Source organism: Meleagris gallopavo, chromosome 30 (assembly GCF_000146605.3).
Source record: "Meleagris gallopavo isolate NT-WF06-2002-E0010 breed Aviagen turkey brand Nicholas breeding stock chromosome 30, Turkey_5.1, whole genome shotgun sequence".
NCBI lineage: Eukaryota > Metazoa > Chordata > Aves > Galliformes > Phasianidae > Meleagris > Meleagris gallopavo.
Window position 1 is genome coordinate 3,519,283 of NC_015040.2, and position 2,662 is coordinate 3,521,944.

Sequence of the window (2,662 nt, forward strand, 5' to 3'; positions counted from 1 at the left end):
GGGGGAAAAAGCCAGAGCCCGGCCCCAAACCGGGCACGGAGCGATGCGCACCGGGCACCCCAACGGCACCGCAGCTGCCCCGAGCCCAGGGGAGCGCCCACGGTGCCGTGCTGCGCCGCGCATCGCTCCCCTTCCCGTTGTCTCCGGCCGCAGACCCTGCAGTGATCTCCCCTCAGGACCCCACGCTGCTCATCGGTTCCTCCCTGACCGCCACCTGCACCGTCAGCGCCGACCTCCGCCTGCGCGCGCAGGACCTGTACTGGACGCTGAACGGCCGCCGTCTGCCTGCTGCCTCCTACACCACCCTCGGCCCCACCACGCTCAGCGTGGCCCTCGCCCGCCTCAACGGCTCCCGGCAGCAGTCGGGGGACAACCTGGTGTGCCACAGCCGCGACGGCGGCATCCTGGCCGGCTCCTGCCTCTATGTTGGATGTACGTCGGGCGCATCCATCCGTCTCCATCGTGGTGCCGTTGCCCCTCATCGCAGCGCTGTCGCCCCAAGGCTGCGCGGCGGTTTTGGCACCTCGTGCTGAAATTACAGTTGTCCGAATCAATAATCGTTAAGATTTTATCTCGGGCTATTTTAAGGATGATTTTACGTTCTAAGAATACAGAGGCTTAACTGGGAACAGAGCGCTTATTTTTATTTATTTATTTATTTCGCTTGCTATTCCCAAAAGAAAACAGCTCTGTTGCTCAGCACGGGCCGCAGTCCTCCAGCTGCCCCATGGGGCTGGTGGGGGGTCTCGGCGACGCCAACCTCGTGGGGCTGTTGGTGGCACCGTCCCCATGGCCGTCCCCAGTAGGCATTGGCTTGCAGACCCCACATGCGGTCCCTTTGGGTGCCGCTCACGGAGCCCCTTCACGTCCCGTTGTCCCTTTGTCCTCTTCCAGTACCCCCAGAAAAACCGGTCAACATCTCCTGCTGGTCCAAGAACATGAAGGACCTCACCTGCACGTGGGCCCCGGGGACGGAGGGGGAGACCTTCCTGCACACCAACTACACGCTCAAGTACAAGCTCCGGTAGGCGCCCGCGGGTGGATTCCTTCCCTTCCTCCCAGTGTGAACGTGGGATTTTGAGGGCTTACAGGGGGAGCTTCGGGGCGGTGTGGGGACGGTAACCCAACACCGCTGCTGACGGCGTTAAGTGGTGGATAAATGAGGCGCGGGCCCGGCGCGGTGCTTTCCTTGGGCAGGTGTGTGGGTCCCGCTGGGCTCACAGCCCCGGGGCTGTGCTCATCACAGGTGGTACGGCCGTGACAACACGTGCCAGGAATACCACACGGCCGGGCCCTACTCCTGCCACATCCCCAAGGACCTGGCCCTCTTCACGCCCTATGAGATCTGGGTGGAGGCCTCCAACCGGCTGGGGGTGGCCGTGTCTGACGTCGTCATGTTGGACATCCTCGATGTGGGTGAGTGTTGGGTTCCAGGGCTCCGGGGGGAGTCGGGTTGGTCTCAAACCACGGAGGGTGGTTGGGGTTGGGTTGGAGCCAAGTGGTGTTGGGATTGGCTCTGAACCCATCGGGAACTTCTGCCCCACGTGCCTGCAGTCACCACCGACCCGCCATCCGACGTGCACGTCAGCCGAGTGGGTGACCTGGAGGACCAGCTGAGCGTGCGCTGGAGCTCCCCGCCGGCGCTGAAGGATTTCCTCTTCCAAGCCAAGTACCAGATCCAGTACCGCGTGGAGGACAGCTCGGAGTGGAAGGTTGGGGGGCACCAACGGGGCGGTGCTGCCCAGCTGTGGGTCGGTGCCGGGCTTCTGAGCCGTGCCCTCGCTCCGTAGGTGGTGGATGATGTGGGCAACCAGACCTCGTGCCGCCTGGCAGGGCTGCGCCCCGGCACCGTCTACTTCGTCCAGGTGCGCTGCAACCCCTTCGGCATCTACGGCTCCAAGAAGGCCGGCATCTGGAGCGACTGGAGCAACCCCACGGCCGCCTCCACGCCGCGCAGCGGTGAGCGCTGCTGCCTGAGCCCCCTCCCCAGCTGCTCCCCCCCTTTCCTGTGCACGCACTGAGGCCGTTCCCGCTGTGTGCCCGGCACCTGGATTTCTTGCAAAGGAGCCAATTCCCCGCTCTGATTTCCCAGCGGGGAGGCGGAGAGCCACGCGTTCCCTTACCCAAGGTCCTCCCTCTGCTCCTTGCACTGGGAATGGGCCGCCAGCGCCGCGCTGAGCCCCCGTCCCCTCCCTGTCCCCGCAGAGCGCACGGCGGGGGGCTGCGACCCCAAGGGAGGCGAGCAGAACACGACGCTGCGGCGGGAGCTGAAGCAGTTCTTTGGGTGGGTGAAGAAGCACTCCTACGGCTGCTCCAACCTCAGCATCAAGCTGTACGACCAGTGGCGCGTGTGGCTGCAGAAATCCCACAAAACACGCAACCAGGTAGGTAAGGAGCCTTTCACACTTCTTTCTCCCCGCTGCGGGGCTGCGGACCCCCCTGGTGTCCCCCTCTCCGAGGGTGGCCTCGAAGCAGGGCCCTGCTCTCTCTGCAGGTTCTACCCGGCGATAAGTTGTAGCCCCCGCAGGGCTGAGCGCCGGCAGCACCGCACCGGGTGCCCAAAGCCCCCCCGGGGCCGCCCGCCCCGTCCCTGCCACCACAGTGCGCTGGGGGGGGGCTCAGCAGTGGCCGGATCTCGGCGCGGCCCTGCAACCCGCTGCAG

At 65.3% G+C, this 2,662-nt stretch overlaps 1 protein-coding gene across 1 annotated transcript; it reads left to right on the forward strand.

The window, feature by feature from the left end:
- Positions 1-5: 5 nt before the first annotated feature.
- On the forward strand, positions 6-2,656 carry CRLF1 (cytokine receptor like factor 1; the record flags this gene model as incomplete). Its single annotated transcript, XM_019609970.1, has 7 exons — positions 6-432; positions 895-1,024; positions 1,247-1,416; positions 1,555-1,712; positions 1,791-1,959; positions 2,206-2,384; positions 2,495-2,656. Coding segments are annotated over 7 exons (1,257 nt in total), but the record flags the coding sequence as incomplete, so codon positions are not given.
- Positions 2,657-2,662: the final 6 nt, after the last annotated feature.